This window comes from Sapajus apella, unplaced genomic scaffold (genome assembly GCF_009761245.1).
Source record: "Sapajus apella isolate SASKATOON/1434 unplaced genomic scaffold, GSC_monkey_1.0 scaffold21, whole genome shotgun sequence".
Taxonomy (NCBI): domain Eukaryota; kingdom Metazoa; phylum Chordata; class Mammalia; order Primates; family Cebidae; genus Sapajus; species Sapajus apella.
The window spans coordinates 20066931-20092958 of NW_022436961.1; the positions used below are offsets into that span (position 1 = coordinate 20066931).

General features: G+C 39.8%; 1 protein-coding gene across 2 annotated transcripts in view; it reads right to left on the minus strand.

Annotated features, from left to right (window-relative positions):
* MTMR7 (myotubularin related protein 7) overlaps nt 1-23329 on the minus strand; it is a 118254-nt gene extending 94925 nt beyond the window's left edge. The window contains exon 1 of one of the 2 annotated variants that reach the window (XM_032288357.1): nt 23070-23329. In XM_032288357.1, the coding sequence (XP_032144248.1) occupies nt 23070-23093 (24 nt within the window). In that variant the 5' untranslated portion in view covers nt 23094-23329. The remainder of the gene's footprint in view (nt 1-23069) is intronic. The other variant, XM_032288358.1, reaches the window with a different exon arrangement.
* Between the last annotated feature and the right edge of the window lie 2699 nt (nt 23330-26028).

The following is a 26028-nucleotide window of genomic DNA, read 5'->3' on the forward strand; positions in this document are numbered from 1 at the left end:
TGCTTAGAGGTGAGAAGGCAGGAAAACAGGGAATAAATATGTTTAAAAAAAAACATGTATCATTCCATTCTTATGTTGCTATAAAGAAATTCCTGAGACTGGGTAATTTATAAAGAGAAGAGGTTTAATTGACTCATGGTTTTGCAAGCCATAAAGGAAGCATAGTGGCTTTTGCTTCTGGGGAGGCCTTGGGAAGCTTCTAATCATGGTAGAAAGCAAAGCGGGAGTACAGCTTCTCACATTGTGGAAGCAGGAACAAGAAAGTGTCAGGTGGGAGGTGCCACACTCTTTTAAACAATGAGATCTCAAAAGAACTCACTACCACAAGAATAGCACCAAAGGGATGGTGTTAAACCATTCATATGAAATCTATCCCCATAATGCAACCATCTCCCACCAGGCCCGACTTCTAACACTGGGGACTACAATTTGGCATGAGATATGGAGGAATCATATCACCATGTATGTGTGCCACAAGATTCCTAGGAAGGAAATTAAAGAAGCAGGATAAACAGTTGGGTGAGGAGGGCCAGTAGGATGCTGTATTAGTCCCCTCTCACACTGATATAAAGAATGGGTAATTTATAAAGGAAAGAGATTTAATTGACTCACAGTAAGTTATAAAGGAAAGAGGTTTAATTGACTCACAGTTCCGCATGGCTCGGAAGGCCTCAGGAAACTTACAATCATGACAAGAAGGAGACGCAAACACATCCTTCTTTACAAGGCAGCAGGACAGAGAAGTACCCAATGAAAGGAGAAGAGCCCCTTATAAAACCATCAACTCTCATGAAAACTCACTCACTCTCATGAGAATACCAAGCGGAAACCACCTCTATGATCCAATCACCTCCCAAGAGGTCCCTCCCCAAACACATGGGGATTACAATTCAGATTACCATTCAAGATGGGATTTGGGTGGGAACACAGAGCCAGACCACATCAGGTGCCCAGGGAAGTCTTCTCTAATAACATGATTAGATATTTCAGTACAGAATCAGAGTGAGTGAGAGAGCCAGCCATGGGGGTATCTGGGGAGAGCATTCCAGGCAGAGGGAACAAAAAATGACAAGACCCGGGGCAGAAAACAGGTAGATATGGTCAAGGGTCTATGAGGAGGTGAGGACTTCTGAATCAGCATCTGTGAGGGAAGAAGAGTAGGAGATGAGGTGCCCCAGTAGATGGGCAAATCTTGTAGGGTCTCCTGGGACAATGTTACAACTTTGACTTTCACTCCCAGTAGGGTGGGAAGCAACTGGAAAGTTTATAGAGGGAGAGTGGCAGAATCTGGGGAAAATCTTCTAAAAATGGGAGATTTTCCAAGATCTTGGCTTACAGTGATGATATATATATTGTTTCGAAGAGCTGCAATATTGTAAGTTCCATGAAACTAGGGTCCCTGTCTATCTTGTTCACCACTGGATCTCCAGGGCCTAAAACCACCTCTATGATCCAATCACCTCCCATGAGGTCCCTCCCCCAACACATGGGGATTACAATTCAGATTACCATTTCTCTCTGGCAGACAGAAAGAACTCAAGGAATATTTGTTGAATGTACAACTGAATGAATATATGCATTAATAGTGCCTTTAAATTTATCTGTTTAGCTTAAAAGGCAGAATCCCTTCCTTAAACTACCACTACTCAAACTGGCTGAACAGTTCACTGCAACTTGCACAGTTCAACTGTACCTTGAATGTTCTAAACAATGTGTGCTTTGCTACATGCCCTAAGGAATAAAACTTTCTTTCACAGCTTGGCAATAAATTTATTTCTCCGGGAATCTATGATAAGCAGTGTTTTAATAAATGAAAAAGAGGAGAAAAGTAAACATACAATTTTTATAAAGTTGTCATAGCCTGCCATGAAACATTAAGTGGGGGTTATTTTTAAACCATTTTAAATGGTTGTGGGAGGAAGGGTTGGGTTTATGTCCTGGGAAGTACTTTTACTCCCAGAGGCTTCAACTAGCTGTCCACCAGGGGAAAGGGCACTTGGAAAAATAGTTTAGACTTTTCCTGGCCTAAGAAATATGGTACAAAATGAGCTTCTTGGACTCCCTCTGAGTGCAATATAAGAATATAAAACTGAACCATCGCACGGACAAAGTCACGGAATCTTGGGTGTCTGGTCAAGAGGTTTAATTTCAAGCATACTTCACAGCTTGTCCTGTTCAGAATGGAAAAAAAAAAAGCAATAAAAATAAGCTTTAAATAAGGATGAGAAAATATATGTACATCTGTGAAAATAAGCATTCCAGATGCTATTTTGCCTGCAGAGATAAGACAGAAGTGATAACCAAACCTAATCAGTTAATAATGTGAGTTCAATAGGGAAATATTGAAACTTACTAATAAATAATGGCTCAAGTAGACTTACATAGGTTACAGTTTCATGTCTTTATCATTCCTTACAAGCATATAGATGTTTCAAGGTGCATAGTGCCTTAATAGCATCCCGTTTGAAAGCTTTCATGGCAGCACAAATGTTACCCTCATACTTTCTGCCACTAAAAAGTCAAAGTGTGTGTCTCAGTCTCCTTTAGGAATACAGGGGGAAGGTCATTAAGGCTTTGCCTCATAGGCCACTGCAGAGGGTTCCTAAGCGAAAGTTGACACCTTTGCTAAAATCCATGTGTTTGATGAGATCAATGTTTTTATTAAAGAACAATATACTCCAAAGTCTAGGTGTAAACTGGAGTTGGGTTACAGGGAGGCATTCTTTGCAGAGTGCCTCCAGAGGAAAAAATATTGAAACTCATCGTGCAGCAGGGAGATAAATTGAGTAAGTCAAATGAAATGTTTGCATTTAGAAAATTCTTTTTAATCTCAAATTTCATCGAAGTTCTTTCAGCATACAAACTTGAGGCCACATCCTTTTACAATGACGGTGATAATAAAAATAATTTAAAAACAGCTAAAATGTACTATGTGCCATATCCTTTAGTGCTATTTAAATGCATTTTGTTTAGTCTCTAACAAGGTATACATGAGAAAGCCAAAGCTTTCAAGACCATATACCTATCTATAATAATCAAGATTGTATGGTATTGGCTAAGGATGGACATAGAGATTAAAGGAATAGAACTGGGAGTCCAGAAATAAATCCATACATCTATAGAGAATCAATTTTCAGCAAGGGGACTAAGACAATTAAATGGAGTAGGAAAAGTATTTTCAATAAATACTGTTACAACAACTCGAATTCTACGTGCAAACGAATGCACTTGGACCTCTATCTCACACCATATATAAAAATTAACTCAAAATAGATCAAAGACCTAAACAGTACAAATCTTTGTGACGTTCGATTAGGTAATTTCTTAAATATGGCACCTAAAGTATGAGCAACCAAAGAAAAATAAATTGTACTTCATTAGGATTAAAAGACTGTATTTCAAAGATAACAAGGAGAAAGACACCCTACAGAATGAAAGAAAATATTTGCAAGTCACATATCTAATTATCTAGCAGCCACAATCTACAAAGAACATTTACAACTAAACATTAAGAAGAAAGACAACCCACTTTTAAAAACGAACAAGAGTTGGAAGTCATCATCCTCAGCAAACTAACGCAGGAACAGAAAGCCAAACATTGCATGTTCTCACTTTTAAGTGGGAGCTGAGCAACGAGAACACATGGACACTTCACGGGGAGCAAAACACACTGGGACCAGTCAAGGGGGTGGCGAGGAGAGAGAGAGCATCAGGAATAAAAGCTAATAGATGCCGGGCTTAATACCTAGGTGATGAGATGATCTGTACAACAAACCACTCTGGCACATGTTTACCAATGTAACAAACTGCACATTTTGCACATGTAAACTGGAACTTAAAAGTTGAAGATAACAAAATAAAAAATAAAAAATGAACAAAGGATCTTAATAGATATTTCCCAAAGAAGATATACAAATAGCTAATAAGCACATAAAATATGCTCAACATAATTAGCCACCAGGGACACACAAATCAAACCATCATGAGATACCACTTCACACCCATTAGGATAGCTATAATTAAAAAAGACAGATAATAACAAGTGTTGGTGAGGATATGGAGATACTGGAACCCTCAAATATCACTGTTGGGAATATAAAATGGTGCAGCCTCTTTGGAAAACTGTTAGCCTCTCGAAAGGTTAAGCATGGATTAATATATGATGTAACAATTCCACTCCTGAGTATATATTCAAGAGAACTGAAAACACATTTTCACACATAAAAAAACTTTATATACATAAATGTTCATAGCCACACTATTCCTAATAAAAAGCATAAACAACTCAAATATCCATCAACTGATGAATGCATAAACAAATGTGGGGTGTATCCATGCAATGGATTATCCAGCAATAAAAAGTAATGAAGTACTGATATACGCTACAACATGGATGAAACTTGAAAACTTTCAGTTAAGTTATGCCTAACTGAAAGAAGCCAATCATAATGGACCATAAATTGTATGATTCCATTTATATAAAATGTCCTGGGGCCAGGTACAGTGGCTGACATCTGTAATCCCAGCCCTTTGGGAGGCCGAGGCGAGCAGGTCAGGAGTTTGAGGCCAGCCTGACTAACATGGAGAACGCTGTCTCTGCTAAAAATACAAAATTAGCTGTTGTAGTGGCACATGCCTATAATCCCAGCTACTCGGGAGGCTGAGGCAGGAGAATTGCTTGAACTGGGAGGCGCACGTTGCAGTGAGCTGAGATCGCGCCATTGCACTCCAGCCTGGGCAACAAAAACAAAACTCTGTCTCGAAAATAACAATGATAATAATAAAATAAAATGTCCCAGATAGATGACTCTCTAGATTTTCCAGGGTGTAGGGAGAGAGAAAGGAGGGATGACTGCTAGTAAATACCAGGTTTCCTTATGAGGTGGTGAAAATATTCAGAAATTACGTAGATAGTAGTGATGGTTACACAATGTTGTGAATATATCAAAAACTACTGAACTATATACTTTTAAAGGATAAATTTTATAGTATGTAAATGTCTTTGTCTTTTGTGTTGTTTTTGAGACAGGGTCTAGTTCTGTTGCCAGGCTGGAGTGCGTAGTGGCACAATCTTGGCTCATTGCAACCTCCACCTCCTGGGTTCAAGTGATTCTCCTGCCTCAGCCTCCCAAGTAGCTATGACTACAGGCGTGTGCCATCACACCTGGCTAATTTTTGTATTTTTAGCAGAGACAGGGTTTCATCACGTTGGCGAGGATGGTTTCGATCTCTTGACCTTGTGATCGACCCACCTTGGCCTCCCTAAGCACTGGGATTAAAGTCATGTGCCACCACACCTGGCCAATATCTTAGTTTTTTAATTATGCCAAAATAAAAAATATATATAAGTGGCAGAGTAAGTATTTTAACTGAGCATCTGACTTCAGATCCACCCTGCTACCCACTATCATGCTAACAGTTAATATACATTTGCCAAACTAAGTATTAGTTCATTCAACAAATTCATTTACTCAATAAGCATGTACTGAGCACTGATTATGTGCCAGGAAATATACTTCTTTATCTCTTTAAATGTCACAAAATACACATAAAATGTATCCTTTAAACCATTTTTAAATGTATAATTCAGTGGTATTAAGTACATTCACTGTTGTGTAACCATCACCACTTTCAATTTCCAAAACTTCATCACCTAAAACAAAAACTCTGTAACTATTAAGCAAAAACCCTTATTTTCCCCTATCCTCAGTTACTCATAGCCTTTTACTTTTCATTTCTAACAATTCTAGATACCTCATATAAGTGGAATTATACATTATCTGTCCTCTTTTATCTGGCTTATTTCATTTAGCATAATGTCTTCAAGGTTCATCCATATTGTGGCATGTATCAGAACGTCATTCCTTTTCAAGGCTGAATAATATTCTATTGCATGTACATATCACATTATCTTTACCTATTCATCTGCTGATGGACTCTTAGATTGTTTCCACCATTTGTCTACTGTGAAAAATGCGGCTATGAACCTGTGCATACCAGTATCTGTTTGTTCCTGTTTTTAATTCTTTGGGGTATATACCCAGGAGTGGAACTGCTGAGTCATACAGTAATTCTACACTTAACTTTTTGAGAAACTACCAAAGGGTTTTCCACAGCAGCAGTACCATTTTACATTACCACCAACAGTGCACAAGGGTTCCAATTTCTCCACATCATTTGCCAACACTTGTTTTGTTTTCCTTTTTTTTTTTTTTTTTAATAACAGTCATCCTGATGGATATGAAGTGGTATCTTATTGTGGTTCTGACCTGTATTTACCTAACAACCAGTGATGTTGGGTATCTTTTCATGTACTTATGGCCATTTGTATATCTCCTTTGGAGAAATGTCTACTCAAGTCTTTGCCCATCATTTAAACTGGGTTGGTTATAGTGTTATATATAAGTATACAAATATATATTTGTTTGCTTTTTTAAAACAGACGCAAACACCTAAACATAGAAACCAGAAAAAGCAAAGCAGAATCTTTCACATTACAAAGGAGCTATCCAGTATGCTTTAAAATACAACATTCTTCTCATACTGGGAAATATATTTACAGTCTATGAACTTCAATTTTAATAGGTGATAGGGGAAGGTGACAAAGAACAAAGATTAAACTACTGGAAATAAGTGTATTTACGTACATAATATAGAATAAAATAGTCAACGTTAAACAGTTATAAAAAAAAATAATATCCATTGGGAGATATGGCTGATCATACCAACATACGGTTTATTTAAAAAATTTCCAGAGAAACTGTGGGGATGAAGGGAGAAATGGCCAAATAGAAGCCTCCTCAGATCATCCTGCCCGCAAGAACATCAAGTTTAAACAAATACGCACAAAAAAGCACGATTATAAGAACCAAAAATCAGGTGAGCTATTTAAGTACCTGGTTTTAACTTTGCATTGCTGAAACAGGCACTGACAAGAGTAAGAAAGACAGTCTTGAACTGCTGATGCAACCTGTCCCCCATCCCCTGGCAGTGACCAAGTGCACAGATTCTTTCTCCTATGCACAAAAAGAATCTGTGCACTTGCGGGAGGGAGAGCACACCTTCTTGGAGACTTGGCATTATTCAACTCAGTGCTTCCCTATCACAGCAGAGCAAAGGTATGGCTCAGGGAGTATGTGGACCAGCCTTAGCTAGACGGAAGTCACCTATCCCAGTGGTCAGAACTCAAGTTCTGGCAAGCCTCACTACTGCAGTCTAAAGTGCTCCCAGGTCCTAGGTAAACTTGAAAGGCAATCTAGGACACAAGGACTGTAACTCCTAGGCAAGCGCTAGTGCTGGGCTAGCTTTAGAGCCAGGGGACTAGGGTAGCATATGACCTAGGGAGACACAGCCAGGGTGGCTAAGTGAGTGCTTGGGCCACCCCTCTCACAATCACAGGCAGTGCCTCCTGGAAGTGACTCCTTCCTTCTGCTTCAGGAGAGGAAAGCAAAGAGTAAAAAGGGCTTTGTCTTCCATTTTGGATAACCAACTCAGCTACAGTAGGATCAGACACTAGGCAGAGTTTGTTGCAGGGCCCCCATTCCAGGCCTTAGCTCCCAGATGACATTTCTAGACACACCTGGGACAGAAGGAAACCTGCTGACTGGAAGAGAAGGACCCAGTCCCAGGATTCACCATCTGCTGACAAAAGAGATCTTGGGCCCCGATTAATGAGCAGCGATACTCAGGTAGTACACAGTGGGCCTTGGGTGAGACTGAGACACTGTGGCTTCAGGTGAGACCCAGCACATTTGTAGCTGTGGGGGCTATGGTGAGAGACTCCTTGCGCTTGGAAAAAAAAAAAAAAAAAACAGAGGGAAAAGTAAAGGGGACTTTGTATTGCACCTTAGGTACCAGCTCAGCCATAGCAGAATAGAGCACCATGTAGGCCCTTCAGGTCCCTCATTCCAGGCCAAGGCTCTTCACATCACTTCTGGACCTGCCCTGGGCCAGAGGGGTGCCCATTGCACTGAATAGTGGGTTTGAAGCCTGACAGCATTCACCACAAGCTGACTCAAGAGCCCTTGGGTTTTAAGTGAACATCAGTGGTGGCCTGCAGAAACAAATCTCTTGGACCAGTGGTTAGTGGTGGCTACTGGAAGAGGCTCCTCTGCCTACAGAAAGGAGAGGGAAGAGCAAGAAAGACTTTGTCTTGTGTTTTGAGGGCCAGCTTTCCTGCAGTAGATTATAACATGAGGTAGGTTTTTAAGGTTTCTGACTCCAATCTCTGGCTCCCAGACAACATCTCTGGACCTGCCCAGGGCATGGGGGAACTCACTACCCCGAAGGGAAGGACACAAGCCTAGGTGGCTTCCCCACCTGCTGATGGTGAAGCCCTAGGGCCTTGAATGAACATTGAAAGTAGCCACATAGTGGTTACAGTGGGCCCTGTGCAAGACCCAGTGCTGAGCTGGCTTCAGGTCTGACCCAGTGCAGTCCCACTGGTGGTGGCCACAGGGGCATGTGTGTTACCCCATTCACAGCTCCAGAGAGTTCAGCACAGAGAGACTCTACTTGTTTGGGAGAAAATAAAGGAAGAAGAAAAGAGTCTCTCTCTGGTAATCTGGATAATTCTTCAGGATCTTATCTAAAACCACCAAGGCAGTACCTCTATCAGTGTGCAAAAACCACAGCATTATTTGGCTTTGGTACCAAGTCCCTCTGAATACCTAGAAAGTTCCAAGAAATATGACCACAAACTAGTCCAGACTGTGAAGACTACAATAAATACCTAACTCTTCAATGCCCAGATACCAACAAACATCCACAAGCATCAAGACCATCCAAGAAAACATGACCTCACCAAATAAACTGGGGCACCAGGAACCAATCATGGAGAAACAGAGGTATGTGACCTTTCAGATAGAGAAATCGAAATTGCAGTGTTGAGGAAACTCAAAGAAATTCAAGTTAACACAGGGAAGGAATTCAAAATTCTACCAGATAAATTTAACAAACAGATTGAAATAATTAAAAAGCATCAAGCAGAAATTCTGGAGTTGAAAAACGTAATTGCTGTATTGAAGAATGTATCAGAATCTCTTAATAGCATAATTGATCAAGCAGAAGAAAAAAATAGTAAGCCTGAAGACAGGCTGCTTCAAAATAAACAATCAGAGGGGACAAAAGAAAAAGGAGTAAAAAACGATGAAGCATGCCTACAAGATCTAGAAAGCCTCAGAAGGGTAAATCTCAGAGTTATTGGCCTCAAAGAGAAGGTGGAGAAAGAAATAGGAATATAAAGTTTATTCAAAGGGATAACAACAGAGAACGTCCCAACCTAGAGAACTGTGGTGTATGGGCTACTCTTAAGCAGAAAGACTAAATGATGAACCAATCAAAAATAATAACTATAACTTTTCAAGACATAGTACAATAAGACATAAAGAGATACAACAAAAAGTTAAAAGGGGAGAGTATGAAGTTAAATTGTAGAATTTTTATTAGTTTTCTTTACGCACATTTGTTTATACATGCAATCAGTGCTAAGGTGTCATAAGTTTAAAATAATGAATTATAGTATTTGCAAGCTTCATGGTAATTTTCAAGGGTTGAGGACAGAAGAAATGTACCTCAACATAATAGAAGGCATATACAACAAACCCACAGCTAGCATCCTACTGAATAAAGAAAAAGTGAAAATCTTTTTCTAAGATCTAGAACATGGCAAGCATGCCCACTGTCACTACTGTCATTCAACACAGTACTAGAAGTCATAGCTAGAGCAATCAGACAAGAGAAAAAAATAAAGAGCATCCAAACTGGAAAGGAAAAAGTCAAATTATCCTTGTTTGCAAATGATATGATCTTATATTTGGAAAAACCTAAAGACTCCCCCAAAAAACTATCAGAACTAACAATTCAGCAAAGTTGCAAGATACAAAATCAAAATACAAAAAAGAGTAGCATTTATGTATGCCAACAGTGAACAGTGTAAAAGGACATCAAGAAAGCAATCCCATTTATAATAGCTACAAAGAATATACAATACCTAGGAAACAATTTAGCCTATGGAGTGAAAGATCTATACGAGGAAAACTATAAAACACTGATGAAAGAAATTGAAGAGGACACACAAAAAAATGGAAAGATATTCCATGTTCATGGATTGCAATAATATTGTTAAAATGCCCATACCACCCAAAGCAATCTATAGATCCAACACAATCTCTATCAAAACATCAATGCCATTCTTGACAAAAATAGAAAAAAAATGGTTATAGAGAATCACAAAAGACCCAGAATAGCCAAATGTATTTGAGCAAAAAGAACAAAACTGGAGGAATCACATTAATTAATTCTTCAAATTATACTACAGAGCTATAGTCACCAAAACAGTATCGTATTGGAATAAACAGACAAACAGATCACTAGAACAGAATGAAAACCAAGAAACAAATCCATACATCTACAGAGAACTCATTTTTGAAAAAGGTGCCAAGGACATATATTGGGAAAAAGACATTCTCTTCAATAAATGTTGCTGGGAAAACTGGATATCCATATGCAGAAAAATGAAACTAGACCCATATCTCTTGCCCTACACAAAAATCAAATCAAAGTGGATTAAAGACTTAAATCTAAGACCTCAAACTATGAAACTATTACGGAAAACATCGGGGACAGTCTCCAGGACACTGGTGTGGGCAAAGATTTCTTCAGTAATACCCCACAAGCACAGGCAACCAAAGCAAAAATGGACACATGGAATCATATCAAGTTAAAACGCTTCTTCACAGCAAAGGAAACAACCAACAAAGCAAAGAGACAATCAACAGAATGGGAGAAAATATTTATAAATTATCCATCTCACAAGGGAGTGATAACCAGAATGTGTAAGAAACTCAAACAACTCTATAGGAAAAAATCTAATAATCCAATTTTAAAATGGACAAAATTTCTGAACAGACATTTCTCAAAGGAAGACATGATTGTCTAAGCCAAGCAATCACAGAAGTTGTGATTAAATGCTCCTCAAAAGTCACCCACACTTCATGAAATCCTCACTTCTAATAGGTCTAGCAAAAGTTGAAGACTGGTTGTCTTGCATGGAGGCCTGGGTATACAGAACACACAGTCTGCTACAGAACTTAATCCACTTAATAATCCATATTCATTCATTCAGTGTTATATATAAATGCAGTTAGCTGCCAGGTACCTTTCTAACTCAGGGTATACAGACCATATGCATGTGCGTGGTATGTGCATGTGTGTAGGTGTGTGTGTATGTTACAGGGAAAATGCTACAGAGAAAAATATAAAGAAGTAAAGTATGTTGGTTGGGGTGAGTTAGAATTGTTATTTTATATGTGATAACTTGGCTTTCTTGATAAAATAACATTTGAGCAAAGACATAAAAAGGTGTGGGAGCAAATCATCTCCATATCTAAGGAATGCAAGTTCCAGGCACATGAAACATCTAGTGCAAAGGTCTTGAAAAAGGGGTGTGCTTGGTCACTGCGTGACCACTACTCCCTGGATATTCCAAGCACACCCCTTTCCAAGAGCAGGGAGTGAGGTAGTTGTGGGAAATGAGATTTGAGAGGGAGAAGGGGCAGATAATATATAGAATTTCCCTCTAGGTTTGAGGAGGCCCACAAAAGAAGTCCAAGCTCCAAATTATATTTAACAGTAACTCTGGCAAAATTAAACTGGTGGGGGAATGGCAAAGATGGAAAGGGGATCAGGCAAGAGGTGATAGTATTTCAGAACAGGGTGGTAAGAATGGAGGTGGGATAACCTGGATATATTTTAAAAGTAGAGTGGTAAGGATTTACTGTTGGTATACATATGGGAGGAGAGAAAAAGAGGACTCAAAGGTAACTCCAAAGTTACTGGCTCCAGCACTGGAAGGGTGGATTGCCGAGATTGGAAAGAGTACAAGAGGAGAAAATTGGGTGTGAGGCGAGAGGGAATCAGCTCAGTTTTGGACACAGTGAAATTGAGGTACTTATTAAATACATGGATTATTTTCTTAATAAGATCCAGGTACTATGACTCTTATGGATATTATGGATCTTACGGATAAGTTCCTTATCTTAAGGAACTACGGACTAACAATATAAAAGTGACATATTTTTAAAGATTTATTTTTTTAAATCACGTATACTTTACAAAGGTCTCAAATTCTATTGAAAGTAGTCTGATGTAAATAAATTCAGTCAATAAAACTCTGGAAATTCTTCTTTTAAAAAATTTTTTAAACTTTTGTGAACACATAGGTCTATATATTTATGGAGTACATGAGATGCTTTGATACAGGCATGCATTGTATAATAATCAAATCATGGAAAATGGAGTATTTAGCTTCTCAAACATTTATCCTTTGTGTTACAAACAATCCAGTTATACTCTTTTAGTTACTTTAAAATGTTTAAATTATTATTATTTATTAAATTATTATTCACCCTGTTGTGCTAACACATACTAGGTCTTACTCATTCTTTCTAACTACTTTTTGAACCCATTAACAATTGCCACTCCCCACCTCCTACCAGATCCCACTACCTTCCCCAGCCTCTGGTAACCATCCTTCTACCCTGTCTCCATGAGTGCAATTGTTTTCTCAGCTCCCACAAAGAAGTAAGAATATGAAAAGTTTGTCTTTCTTAGCTGGCTTATTTCACTTAGCATAATGACCTTCAGTCTCATCCATGTTGTTGCAAATGACAGGATCTCATTCTTTTTTATAGCTGAATAGTACTCCATTGTATATACATAGCACATTTTCTTTGTACATTGATCTGTTGACAGCTACTGAGTTTGCTTCCAAATCTCAACTACTGTGAATAATGCTCCCATAACCATGGGAGTGCAGTTATCTCTTGGACATACTAACTTCCTTTCCTTTGAGTATATAAGCAGTAGGCTTGCTGGATTGTATACTAGCTCTATTTTTAGTTTTTTGAGGAACCTCCAAACTGTTCTCCATAGTGATTGTACTCATTTACATTCCCACCAACAGTGTATCAGAGTTCCCTCTTCTTCTTATCCTTGCCAGCATTTATTATTGCCTGTCTTTTGGATAAAAGCCATTTTCACTGGGGTGAAATAGTATCTCATTGTAGTTTTGATTTGCACTTCGCTGATGATTCCTGATGTTGAGCACCTTTTCATATACCTGCTTGCCATTTAAAAAAAATACTACCACGGCTACACTTTTAAGTCGATTGCTTCTTTCCAACAAACTTACCAGCCTTGTCTTTGGAGTAAGCATATTTGATTAAACAGACTTCCTTCTCAACAGCTGTTAAATACTGGGCAATAAAAGTCTGACAATTGGATAGCAATACATATACAAACAGGTTGAAATCAAAGCACAATACTGAGGTTGGTTCTTTTGATAAACTCAAATTGCAATGACAAGAAAAAGCAAGAGGAACACTTGATAATATAAAAGCAGCCCATTACCCTAGAGGCAAGGATGCAAGCAGGACTCCAGAAGGCCTGGAACCAGCATTATAAAGCTGCTGAGAACCCAAACTGCATTTTCTTTCCTGTTCTCAACTTCAAAACGCAAAATGGTAGAGTTGTTAAGAACACACACTCTGGGGCCACACTGCCTGGTTCTGAGTCCTCACTGTGCCTCTTACAGCTCACTAACTTATTTAACTTCAGTTTCCTCTTCTGTGAAATGGGGATAACAACAGCACTCACCTCTTAGGGTGGTTGTGAGGTCTAAGTGTCTTATTAAATGTAAATCTATAGAATGGTGCCTATCACAATAGCTATAGTGTTAAGAATTTTCTTTTATCAGTTCTATCACTACTATTGTTGTATTGCTTTTGTTATCAATAATTGCAAAAAATAAATTCAATCTCACCAGTAAACAAATAAACATAAACTGATGGAAACCATACTTCATATCTAATTCTCAAGAATTGTTTCAAAGGGGATTCCTCTGCTATACTAGCAGACACAATCCTAGTGAAAAACATAGCAGTCAGCATCAAAAATCTTTAAAATATATACAGAAATGGAACCAGAAAATATACTGTACAAATTTAATCTGAGGTAACAGATTTACACAACAATTTAAATACATTGAGGTTTATCAGGTTTTTTGTTTGTTTGTTTTTTTCAGCCAGAGTGTCACTCTGCAGCCAGGCTGGAGTGTAGTGGTGCAATCCTGGCTCACTGCAACCTCCATCTCCCAGGTTCAAGTGATTCTCCTGCCTCAGCCTCCGAGTAGCTGGGATTAAAGGCACCCGTCACTATGCCCAGATAATTTTTGTATTTTTAGTAGAGACAGGGTTTCACCATGTTGGCCAGACTGGTCTCAAACTTCTGACCTCAAATAATCCGCCCGCCTCGGCCTCCCAAAGCATTGGGATTACAGGCGTGGGCCACTGCACCCAGCCTATCAGTTATTTATTATAGCAACAATACAGGGATAAATTAAATATTAACCACTAGGAAGTTAATTATCAAGAACTAGGAAGTGTTTGAAATTTTAACCTGCTTACAACTAACAAGTATCTTCCCACAGTTTCATCTGCTGGCAGAAGACACAAGATTTCTGGGTCAGAGACAAAGGACATTAGTATTCTCTGCACACCAGGAGGTATAAGCTTTATCTTCATATTAACTCTCCATGCTCCCCCTCCCAAGTATAAGGGGCAATATGGAAGAGTCCTTATGGATGCTGCACACAGCAGGGTTCTGCATCCTCAATCAGGAACCTTGGAGACTCAGGATTTAAGAAATGCCCCGTCTCTACTAAAAATACAAAAATATTAGCTGGGCATGGTGGCGCGTGCCTGTAATCCCAGCTACTCAGGAGGTTGAGGCAGGAGAATTGCCTGAACCCAGGAGGCGGAGGTTGCGGTGAGCCGAGATCGCACCATTGCATTCCAGCCTGGGTAACATGAGTGAAACTCCGTCTCCAAAAAAAAAAAAGAAATGCCTATCACATAAACCGATGCCAATAATCCTTTGTCCCTGAGGATAACCTCATCTTTATTACCCCGGACAGCAAATAAATCTGCCCTTTGCTACTAACGAAGAAGCCATTCCTCTCTTTCAAGGCTCTTCACTATAAAATCATCCTTGAAATGGTGGTTCAGAACAAAAATGCAAAACTGCAAAAGGCCATGAGGAATTGCCTCCAGATACTACATAACGTATGGTCACAATGTGGATTATGTGGCTATAAAAAAATTACTTTTCAGAAAGATTTTTAATGAAAAAAATATTTTGACATATTAAAAAACAGGTTCTGACTCCCCAAAACTACACACACACACACACACACACACACACACACACACACACGCACACACACGCCCCACAGAGAGAATGAGAGAGAAAATGGACACGATTTTCTTTTAAATTGTATTGCTTTATATATGTAAAGAAAAAGGCTAATATACACGCAGCAGTAGTTTTTCTGGATTTTGAGATTATGCAGAATTGCTATTTTCTTTTATTTTTTTAAAGACAGGGTTTCACCATATTGGTCAGGCTGGTCTTGAACTCCCAACCTCAGGTGATCCACCTGCCTTGGCCTCCAAAGTGCCTGGATTACAGGCGTGAGCCACCGTGCCCAGCCCCCTTTCTTTTTCTTTTTTTTTTTTTTTTAAAGACCAGAATTGCTACTTTCTTTCTGCTCCTTTGTACTAAATTTTCTGTAATGTATGGCTTTTATAATAAGTAAAAGGCTTTCTACAAAATATATATAGATATGACACCAAAAGCACAAGTGACAAAAAAAAAAGTTGGATGTCATCAAAATTAAAAACTTTTTGTGCTTCAAAGGACATCATCAAAACAGTGAAAAGAAAACCTACAGAAGGGGAGGAAACATTTACAAGTCATATAAGTGATTAGGGATTTACATCCAGGTTACTTAATTTTGCAATCCAATAATTTAAGACAAATAACTGAATTAGGAAAGGAACAAAGGAACTGAATAAGTATTTCTCCAAAAAAACAGGAAAATGGTTGATAAGCACATGAAAACATGCTCAGCATCATTAGTCATTAGAAAAACACAAATCAAAACCACAATGAGATACCACTTCACACTCACTTGAATGGCTAAAATAACAAGTGTCAGTGATGATGTGGAAAAATTGGAACCCTTACACATTGCTGTAGGGGTTTTGAAATAGTGCAGCCACTTCAGAAAATACTTCGGCAGTGCCTTAAAATGATAAGCACAAAGTTGCTATATGATTCAGCAATTCCATTCTTAGAGAAATGAAATTCTATCCAAGAGAAATAAAAACATACGTCCACACAAAAACTTATCAACAAAGTTCATAATAATTGCCAAAATGGCTACACAAACGTCCCTCAACTGATAAATGTATAAACAAAATGCAATATTAGCCACAGAACACATAAAACAAAATGAAGTACTGATATATGCTACAACTTAGACAAATCTTAAAAACATTAAAAGAAAAGGTCACAAAAGGCCACACATTTTGTGATTAAATTTATATTAAATGCCCAGAAAAACAAACATATATAGAGACAGAAAGTATATTTACGGTTACCTTGGGTGGGGAGAGGGAGACATGGAGATTGATCGATAATGAGTATAGGGTTTCTTTTTGGAGTAATGAAAATGTTCTGAAATTAGATAATGATGATGGTGGTACAACTTTGTGACTATACAACAAAATCACAGAATTGCATACTTTATAAAGATAAACGTTATGCTATGTAAATTATATCATACTTTAATAAAGCTATCATAAATACATACACTAGCCACACACACTAAATCACCCATTATAAAATGGGGAAAATATAAACGATTCAAAAAGTAACAAATTGGTCACTATACATATATATATATATATTTTTTTTTTTTTTTTGAGATGGAGTTTCACTCATGTTACCCAGGCTGGAGTGCAATGGCGCGATCTCGGCTCACTGCAACCTCCGCCTCCTGGGTTCAGGCAATTCTCCTGCCTCAGCCTCCTGAGTAGCTGGGATTACAGGCACGCACCACCATGCCCAGCTAATTTTTTGTATTTTTAGTAGAGACGGGGTTTCACCATGTTGACCAGGATGGTCTCGATCTCTTGACCTTGTGATCCACCCGCCTCGGCCTCCCAAAGTGCTGGGATTACAGGCTTGAGCCACCGCGCCCGGCCCACTATACATATTTTTAGAAACAACCTCACTAATAAAAAAAAAATACACTAAAAGGATGAAGTGCTATTCCCCCTTTAAATTAGCAAAAAAAAAAAAAAAAAACCTTAAATAATAAAACAATGGTACAGTAAAAACAATAGTCTATATCCTATTACTGAAAGTGTTAAATGAAATGACATTTTTGGAAAGTCATTTGATAATATATATCAACTATAAAACTATTCATCTTCTTTGACACAGTAATTCCATCTAGGATTCTATTATAGGGAAGAAATCACATGCAGATAATAATGAGGTGTTCATCATTATTATAATAGCCCTAAAATGGGGAAATGGTAAATATAATGATATTTCCTTAGGATTTTTTTTAAAGCCCCACATAATCTTCTAAAAGTATGTTTTGAACACTCCAATTTAAAGAAGCAAACTACAAAATTGAATTGGATGATCCTAAATTTCTAAGCAAACAATGTTTAGTATATGCAAAGAAAAAAACAGCAGAAGAAAATGTACCCAAATATTATCAGTGGTTAATTTCTACATGCAGTCCATATTACTTTTATAACCAGAAAATTATTATTTGCTAAAGGAAGATGAAAGAAGAGACAACCCTTGGAGTTGATGGTATACTGACAGTAAATGATCAAGAGAGAGCAAATCTCATGGATCTACTGATGTCCCTCCATCACAGACAGAAAATGAGATCACTATTTTATTTATTTTTTTTTTATTTTTATTTTTTGAGACACAAGTTTCGCTCTTGTTGCCCAAGCCGGAGTGCAATGGAGCGATCTCGGCTCACTGCAACCTCTGACTCCTGCGTTCAAGCAATTCTCCTGCCTCAGCCTCCAGAGTAGCTGGGATTACAGCATGCACCACCATGCCCAGCTATTTTTTTGTATTTTTAGTAGAAACAGGGTTTCACCATATTAGCTAGGCTGGTTTCGAACTCCTGACCTGAGCTGATCCACCCACCTCACCTCCCAAAGTGCTGGGATTACAGGGGTGAGTCATCACACCCGGCTGCAGAGATCACTATTTTCTGATGCTGAATATAGAATTTTGTAATTATAAGTTGGTGAGTTCAACATTAATTCTGGCGGCGTTCTAAAATGAGTTATTTAATGGAACTTTGTATGAACCTAAAAAGGGAAATCACCAATCAGCAAGAACACCATGGAGTCACTGTCATCATTTCAGACAACTTCCTTTTTGGATGAGCTCTTTGGCAAGGCGATGGAGAACTAACTTGTCAACTGCTAGATGACATCAAACTGAGAGAACTAGTGAATCTAGTAACAGGATCAAGATCCTGAGAGATGGGGGCAAGTGGCTTAAGAAGTCACTTCTGCTTCTTGGATAAGATAATGAATGAGGTAATAGAAAGCAAGGTGATTAAATGGTACCAAACTGACAGAAATGGCAGATGTGTATTTCTTATCCAAAACAGAGTAAGAAATACGCAAAAGTCTAAATTCAATGAGATAATATTCAACACAGATAAGTATAAGATATTATCATCAAGTCTAACCATTAATGGGTAATTCGATGGGTATCATCAAGTTTAGCTACTAATGGGCCAACTACTAATGGATTTCTTTTTGGGGTCATGAAAGTGTTCTGGAAGTAGACAGTGGTGATGGTTGCACAATAAGTAAATACACTAAAACCACTGAACGGTACCTTTTAATAAAAATGGTGACTTTTACATTATTTGAATTTTATCTAATTAAAATATAATTTCAAAATGTTTTATATATCATATATTATGTCAGACACATTAACATCCACAAATATTTAACACTAATACTATAAGAAGATTGGCAATACTGTCAAGTAGTATCGTGTACAATTGTACAATACACCAGAGGCCTGGATTAATAAAGCAAATTGTTAAAAATAAAGTAACGAGGCTGGGCACAGTAGCTCACTCCTGTAATCCCAGCACTTTGGGAGGCGAAGGTGAGTAGATCACCTGAGGTCAAGAGTTCAAGACCAGCCTGGCCAACATGGTGAAACCCCATCTCTACTAAAAATATAAAAATTAGCTGGGTGTGGTGGCACATGCCTGTACTTCCAGCTACTCAGGAGGCTGAGGCAAGACAATCACTTGAACCCAGGAGGTGGAGGTTTCAGTAAGCCGAGATCACGCATTACACTTCAGCGTGGGTGACAGAGTGAAACTCCGTGACAAAAACAAACAAAAAGCAATGGATTAATCATTCATTCCTCACTAATTTACTGCATGCTTAGTTGGCCCCAAGCACTGTGTTAGGTGCAATAGATGCAAAGGGTGAACAAGATATAATCTCTACCATCATAGGACTTCCATCAAGCAGGGGAGCTTGACATTAAATGAACATAACTCGAATAAATATAACAACTGTAATGAGGAACCTAAGAGGAAAACACAAGGTCTTATGATGAAACACAACAGGCAGATCTGATTTAGATGGAGGAGTTGAACAACAGCCTGTGAAATCACAATTTCAAACTAGTAGGATGAAGTATTTAGCCAGGTGAAGAGTGGGAATTAATGTTCCCTGAGATTGAACAACAGTGCAAAAGTCCTGAGGCAGAAAACAACTGGTCCTGTGGGAGAACTCTGTGAAGGCAAGTTGTATCAGAGGGTAGTGAATAAGAAGACTGTCACAAAACAAGGCTGGAGAAATAGGAAGGGCTCAGTCTACACAGGGCCTTACAAGCCATTCTGGGGATTCTCACTTCATATCCTGAGTACAAAGGAAAGCTACCTAGGAATTTTAGCAGGGAAGTAGCATGATACATTTGAGACATAAAAGCACCACCCAGGCTCCTCTGTGAAAAAGGGATTCAAGAAAAGCAAAAAAGTAAATGAGGAGACCAGTCAGGGTCAGACTAGAGCGTAGGTGTAGAAAGGAAGAGAAGACATTTACAACATCTGTCTTGGAGGTTATCACGTATTCTATTTCATAACTCAAATTTACACATGTGGGAAAAATGCCTTCCAGAAAGACCAAAGTATACAAAGTAGAGATCACTTACCAGGATCCTGGACACATTCACCTGAATCCAGTACCAAACTAAATCCTACAAACACTTCACACTACTTCCAGGAGTCCTGAAGTCTTTTAATTAAGCAGTACTTGAACCCAAATTATGCCTAAGCTTCCAGCTTAGAGTGGTAAAGGAAGCCAGAGTTTTTTTTCAGAGTGGTAAAGGAAGTTTTCAGAGTGGTAAAGGAAGCCAGAGTTTTCAGAGTGGTAAAGGAAGCCAGACAGTGAAGTAGAAACCTAGAAGTTAACTGGGATGAGTACAGGTAATACTTGGTGTCCCTGCTTTAACTCAACGGCAAGCCAGCTTGTCCTTAGAACTTTTTTCCTCTCTAGAGGAACCACTCTGGAAGAGAAACACTCTGCTTAGCATATGCTCTGTTAACGGCTTCAGTTAAACACACACACACCCTCAGAAAGAAATATGTGCAAAGCATTCCAGATTATGCATGTGCATCTGTCTCCTTAAATTGCACTCCAGAGACTAAAGCAGAACACAGAGGCTGCCATGGATATTACACAGTCTACAGTCAGTGAATGAATGACTTCCATTGTTACAGAAAAGCAACTGTACGTTATACATGCATACAATTATTTTCCTCTTAAAATAAAACTCTTACTACCCACATGGTAAATATTGCTTTAAACACACAATGGGCCAAATAAACACACTTTGTATATACTCCTTGCAAACCCAAGACATGAAACCATGAAATCGAGGGAAATTTACCTATAGTTTCCCCAGAGTATAATGGAAGCAAATAATAAGATGAATATGACTAGTAACAACTACATATTTAACTCTGCATGCTCCTTAAGTAATCTTGTTCTCTTTTTCATTTAGACTGTTAAAATTAACTTTGCTCTTAAAAATGTAAAACAAAAGGAGGAAGTTATTTAACATCCAGGAATCATTTATCTTTGTTATTCTTTTCAGCTTCTTTAGAGTTGTAATTATTTATTACAATATATATTTATACAACTACATGACCACCTTCGAAAATGCTCCTAGTCCTTCTTAAGTCCTTCCATGTTAAGACGGCTTCCCTTGCCCTTGAGGGCAGAGCTGATCCTCTAGCCAGTCTCCCCCTCTACCCATCGCACCTTGCACATGTCTCTATCATACACTGACATATTTACAACTGCCTCCCCTTCAGACTGTGAATTTCTGGATGTTCCCAGCACTCAACACAGAGCCTGGCACATGAAAGATTCTAAATGCTTGTGGAATAAAATAAATGAATAAATGAATCAGATCCATCCAACCTCTGTAATTTCTAATTTTTTTCACTGGCATTATCCCAAATGTTAACGACCCATCCAATTCAATAACACTTCAGACAATTTTCTATTTCCCCCCAATTTCTTCCCATTTCCAGATAAATGGGGATTTCTGACTTGAAGTACTGCACTGCTTAGAGAGTATCGATAAACACCAATTTTAAGAGTAAGTGAAAACATTTCTTGCGACTCAGGTTTACATGTGACTTTGTGCCACCGTCTTTGTATACAGAAAAGGCCTTGTCTCCCCAAATTCATATTCCGAAAGTGGCATCCACTGCCATGTCACCCTATCATTCTTGCTATTGACATCCACATCAGATATCACTTTTACAAAGGACCTGCCTCATCATAAAAGAACAAAGAATGCCCTTGGCAAGGGCAGAGTCCATGAGTTAAATTTGTCCTTCTGAAATAAATTATTTAGTACCACTTAAACTCTGAAAGCTTTGAGCCACCTATCCTGTGGTTTATAGCACTGTCTTCTAAGTTTACAATTTCCTGATTGTGAAAGGACAATTTAATCCCCTAGTGCAAAATCAATACAATTTAAATTTACTGTTGGAACTGACATTCTCCAGCAAACTAAAAGACTTCTTCTTCCAATGACATGAGATAATTTTAAACTGCTTTTACAAAAAAGTACTCAGGAACTATTCCAAAATTTAGGAATGAACTCTTGCTGGATATAAAGCAACTGCCCCTACCCCTCTCAAATGAGTGGGCTGACCTAAGTTTGATCTGTTACGGACCTACATTTCAAATGGAAGTTCTTCCAGGAAAAGGCAAGGAGCTGTGGTGGTAGTAACAACAGATAGCAAATAGGATTTCAAAATATATTTTCAGTCCTTTAGGGTTTTTATTAGGCAGCAAAGTCGATCATCATTTTCATTCTAAATTAGATTATCAGTACAACTACTGATACATCAGTTAACGTTTCCAATGTTAATTTACTGGACTGATCAGGGACCATTCGCTTCTGTTGATTAGCAAAAGCTGGTGTTGTTTAAAACACACCAGTGCGTGACGAATCCATAAGCTGCATCTTTTTCTCTAACGAACAAAACGCTGGAAAGGGCAACAACCATCATTCAACCTACAGTGAATATTGATCATCCCTTCTGTGTAAGGCTCCTTGCAGCTGCTACAGTGAGGATAAGGATGGTGACTGAAAAGGCCGAGTCGAGTGGGCCTGATCCCCTAGATTTAACAAGCTTCCAGGCGCAGGAGCCCATCTGCCTGCAGCTCGTTTTCCTTCCACCTGTCACCGAAAGGCTTGTTTCCCTTTCAACTGCTCTGAGCAGCCAACAGCTAAAGGAAAAAGCCTCGCGCCAGGAGAAAGAAGCGTTGATCAACAGCCAGTTGCTAGCAGACAACTGAGGTTCCCTCCCTTCCACCCCTGTGTCTACTGTGCGCCCCCAAACCAAGAGGTCGGACCCAGCAGCAGCTAAGGATAGGCCTGGGAGGCAGCAAGAAAACGGTCAGGCTCGCGGGACCCTGAGATGCTCAGGCGCTCCCAGCTCCTCCCTCGCCCGCGGTCCAGGCTCTGCCGGCGCCTGGCAGAGCGGTCGGCCTCCGCGCGCTCAGCATCCCTCCTCCTCTTCCATCTCCTCCCGTCCCTCCTCCTCCCGTCCTGGAGCCACCAACCTTGGGCGTGCGGATGTGCTCCATGGCTGGCCCACGGCTGCAAGGTCCGCGACGGGCGCGGCCTCACGCACCTGCGTGCGTCTGCGACGCAACGGGAGGGGAGCGAGGAGGGGGCTTCGCGCCCGGGAGTGGGCGGAGCGCGGGCTTGGCTCCGCCCCCAGGTGCGCCTCGCGCGGCTTGCGGACCCTGGGCTCCCGCGCGGCCCTAGAGACAGCATCTCTGCGCCTGCGCCCACCTGCGCCGCCGCCGCGCCGCTCCTCTGCCCGAGTCGCACGGGCCAGGGCCTCTCGCTCCCTCCTAAGAGGGGCAGCCGGCGCAGCACTGTACGGCCACTGTTCCCCAAGACACAAAGAGGGCCTTGTGTTGGGTGTGGTCTCTTGGAAGAGAGATGGGGAAGTACACGCTGCTCCACACCGCCCCTGGGCTTCCTTCCAGGGCGTCCCAAGAAGGTGGGATTTCAGGGTGGGGCGGAAAAGAAGGCTGCCACAGACACTCTAGAACCAGGACGGTCTCGTGGACTCGAGGTGTTTGTCAGCCCAGGCGCGGCCGGCATAGCACTGGGGGTGCGGGTGGAAATAATAGCAGCAGTGTTAGCGCCCTGCTAAGTGCGCTAAGTCAGGCATCTCACATCCACCTGCGACTTCACTGTTGCAGGCGAACTTTTCCCTTGGCACGCAGTTGGGTGTTAATTTGCTCTCTTTATTTAGCTCCAACTCAACTGGGAGATAGAGATACAAAGCATCCATTATGCGGTACCATTTCCCTACTTAATGATATTAACAGCAGTTAGTGCCATAGTTACTGTTAAGACCCTTGGGAAGAGCCAAACAGAGAAACGTCCTCTACTTTTTTTTTCTTGCACCCCTAAGAGTACAATGTTCCACCATAACTAAAATTTTATAGAACATTACATAGTTCTTGGAATATATGTTCAATTTTTTCTTCCTCTTATCTTTCAGGCCAGATTGTGATTTTTTTTTTTTTCCCCGTAGAGACTCTGCTTATCTCTTTTTGTTTAATGCCTGGACACATTGCAGTGTTACGACAAATAATATGGTATTGAATTTATTTTAAAAATTCCAGAGCCCTCTTTCACACATCTTCTGCCATTTAATCCTCCTACTACTTTGGGAGGCAATTAGGACTAGCACTATAAACCACCATTTGCATATGTTGTGATTGACCCAGGTCGTAGTTTCTCCTTTGCCGAGGAACAGCAGGAATAGAGTCAAGAGTGCTCTGGTGCCAACTCACACACCGGCCTCGGTCTCCTCGTTTATAAAACTAAAATCGCCTGCCCAGATAATCTCAAAGTTACCTATCATCTCCAAATTCTTTCAATACAAAGAATCTTAAGTACTTTTGTGGAGGGGAACATTCTAAACAGGCAAATAACATTGAAATTTTGTGCTTTCAGGGTTCTGTTCTTCTACTGGTGAGTTGATTAAAAGTCTACTTGGTGAGTAATTTTTGCATGAAAGTGTCTCTGGCCTGTTATTATAATAGGTTTTTTAAAAAAACACTAATTGGTAGATGAAGAGAGGTAAGTCTGAACAATTTAGCCTAATGTTAAGATATTACATCACAAACTGTGTTGATCCCTAACAACCACAAAGAGCTTTCTGGTACTTATGGTGTTATATAGCCCCCTAAACTTCCTTGCTGTTCCAACACCGCCTAATAGGGCAGAAGAGATTGAAAAAGTAGCAAGAGTTGGAGGGCAGTAAGGTGAGAGAATGGAGAGTATATTGTTGAAATGGTTGGCTATATTCATCCTAAGTAGAGAGAAAAGGAAAACTGACCATTCAATTACTTAGAAAATACTACTCAAGGTATGATGGCAAATCCTGGAAGATTGAAGGGAGTCCCAGATAAGAAGGACATTAAGCCCTGCAATTGTGATATGGCCAACACCACGGAAGTAAAAGGCAGACCAATTAAGATGGTGACAGAGCGTGGAGAAATGCTAAAGAAAGCCTCAAGAAGAATGGTCTACTTTCTGCCTTTCTCCTATTACTTTCGAGAAAAATCAATGGATAGACTTAGGATCATGTACTTCTTGAAGTTTGATATTTGTTGTGTCTAAAATGAACCGTAGTCCAGAAGGATGAATATTGCATCTCTGAGTCTTCACAAAGCAGAAATATCTCCATCTGGCCCCAGACCAAGAAATGAGAAGGGGAGAGAAAAAAAAGCTTATCCTTCCAACTCTATGTAATTTGCAGATGGAGCCACGCTCAGATTTATACCAAATCAGCCTATGTACACAGAATTGGAAAATGGCTATTTTTTTTCTCTACTCTTTGTGACTCTTGGATAGAAAATAAGTGCATTTCAGCAAAGCTATTTTTTCCATCAAGCAAAATATCAGACAATAGAATTAAGATCTAGTTACCTGCATGTCCACCAAACTGCTTCTTCCCTTGTCAGGACACATTGTAGTTGCCCTCATTTTATCATCAGTGTCTGGGATTTTTGCCTCGGGAAATGGTAGGTATTACTGTATACATCAATATTTAACCCTTCTATCCTACCTGGGAACACAGGGACTACCCAACCCCCTTGCTATTGAATGGGGCCATGTGACTGGTTGTGGCCAATGGACTGTGGAAGTGGCTTTTGTCAATTCTGGGCCAAACCCCAACAAAGCCCCTGTATGGCCCTTCACTTCTCTCTTCCCCTGTCTTGATGATATGGAGGTCACATGTTGAGATTAAAGTGAAAAGGCTGGGTGTGGTGGCCTACGCCTGTAATCCTAGCACTTTGGGAGACCAAGGAGGGCAGATCACCTGAGCTCGTGAGTTTGAGACCAGCCTAGCCAAAGTGGTAAAACCCCATCTCTACTAAAAATGTGAAAATTAGCTGGTCATGGTGGAGTGCACCTGTAATCCCAGCTACTCAGGAGGCTGAGGCAGGAGAATTGCTTGAACCCGGGAGACAGCAGATGTAGTGAGCTGTG